Below are 1,963 nucleotides of genomic sequence, written 5' to 3'. Positions count from 1 at the left end.
TTTTGGATTTTTTTTTCACAGGACCTACTCAAGTCTCTTTCAGCTCTTCTTTTCCCTTTTGCTCCGATTAGATAATAAATCTCAACTTTAGCTCTCAATGCAAGAATTATAAAAAGTCCTGCTGGAAGCATCTCTCTCTCTCTCTCTCTCTCTCTCTCTCTCTCTCTCTCTCTCTCTCTCTCTCTCTCTCTCTCTCTTAAATTGGATGATTTAAATTAATCGAGTATAAACACATTCATGATAACCAAAAAATAAAATATCAAAAAGTTGAGTAGAAGTAGATAGCAGTGGACGCATCATTTGCTAATTATATATTTTCAATAATATATCTAGATGTTTGTGTTTCGTTTACACGAGGTATTAAAGAAAGAAGTGAAATAACTAAGACTGCAAACTAACGCGAGCGGCGCCTAAAGCGAATAGCAGCTGCTTCTGTACCGAACGGAAAACTCCCCAGCCTTGGGAGCATTTTTATGAGCTACAAGCCCGTCGGATCTCGGACCAGTTGGTGGCCGGGGAAGATTCTCCGGCACTATATTCTCGAGAGAGTTCACATGCCACGGAGGACACTTCCTCCTGTCGCTCCACCGCACCACTTTTATTTCCGAAACCTTCACGACTTTCATGTCATCTCCGGCAGCAAACACGGCGCCGCCACCGCCGCCCGCGGCGGCGGCAAGGCCGGCAGTACTCGAGCCTATTATGACGCATGCTGCAGTCGCGACGCACCGGCTTCTCCAGCTCACTTCTTTGCTGGTGGACCTGAACAGATACACCATGATCGTTACCAAACTAAATTTAATCCAAGGATTTGAATTACGTATATATATATATATATATATATATATATATATATATAGCTGGCGTAGTGAAACAAGCTTATTCTAGCATGCAACGTCGGAGTGCAGGAAAATTGGAGCTCACAGTGGTGTTAGAGTGGTCTTGGTCAACGGAGAGGGGCTTGGAGGAGGAGGAGGAGGAGATGGAGGGGAAGAGGGTTTGAGGCAGCAGGTGATAGAAACGGCCATGTCTTCTCTCTGTTAATTTTATGAGGAGACCTTCTGGTTTACAACTACAGTTTGATGGCTTTGGAGGGAAGAGAAGGCCATGCATATAGCTTGGAGAGAAGGGACTGGAGAGTAGGGAGATGGGTTGCACGTGGTTGGTCAGATCACGGCTGTTGATGACGACACTGACGGTGGATTTTAGTGGTGTGCCAAAAAAGCGGTGGATTTTAGCTGATGGGCACGTGGGACGGGGGAGGCCAACCAAAATTGCGTTGCCGCCTGGAGTTCCGGACTTGGGGTAACACGTCGGATTGGTGGACCCCGCAGGTCCGACATTAATATGCAGGACTGGCGTGCGGGGTTGGGGCATTGGGCTTTGACCAGCCGTCCGATTATGATCGGATGGTAACAGGAGATGCCGTGTATACGCTGCTTGACGTGAGGGACGTGGCCAAGTTAAGCCCATCACGGCTCCGTGAACGGAATGCAGAGCCGGCCGAAATTTGGGTGCACGTTTTTCTTTCTTTATTATATAGTACACGTTTTTTCTTGTACTCTACCAAGCAAGTAATATTCAACGATTTTGATCATCGATATGGGATCCCTATCATCGGATATAAATTTGATTAAATTTGAACATAGATCCACTTAAATATATTCAAATCTATCTCTTAATTGGATATATGCATCCGTAAACAATTGGTATTTAGTTTCTTCTTCCTTCCAAGTGATTTCACATGTAGTGGTGTATAGGATCATGTATTTTAGTTTTCTGTTACTCTTAGGTTCTTAACCATGTATTAAATTTGGTAAGTTAGTCTGCTTGATTGATTTCATATTAATCTAGATATAACTCAATAACAGATTGAGCAGTTTTGGAGTTGCTTGTGTTATATATTTTGTTTCATTGTTTCAATGAACTCTTGCCTGATCCTTGTTAAGGGAAAAAAGATAGA

General features: G+C 43.6%; 1 protein-coding gene across 1 annotated transcript; it reads right to left on the bottom strand.

The window, feature by feature from the left end:
• Window positions 1-282: 282 nt before the first annotated feature.
• Window positions 283-1,124, bottom strand: LOC103698172. Its single transcript, XM_008780163.4, has 2 exons — window positions 925-1,124; window positions 283-762 (listed from the first exon to the last, which is right to left on the bottom strand). The coding sequence occupies exons 1-2, from the start codon at window positions 1,026-1,028 to the stop codon at window positions 411-413; spliced, it is 456 nt and encodes a 151-aa protein (XP_008778385.2). The 5' UTR covers window positions 1,029-1,124; the 3' UTR covers window positions 283-410.
• Window positions 1,125-1,963: the final 839 nt, after the last annotated feature.

The sequence above is a fragment of the Phoenix dactylifera genome, unplaced genomic scaffold, assembly GCF_009389715.1.
Source record: "Phoenix dactylifera cultivar Barhee BC4 unplaced genomic scaffold, palm_55x_up_171113_PBpolish2nd_filt_p 000694F, whole genome shotgun sequence".
NCBI classification, from domain to species: domain Eukaryota; kingdom Viridiplantae; phylum Streptophyta; class Magnoliopsida; order Arecales; family Arecaceae; genus Phoenix; species Phoenix dactylifera.
Note: the sequence above shows the minus strand (reverse complement) of the source record. Positions and strands in the feature narration are given on the sequence as shown.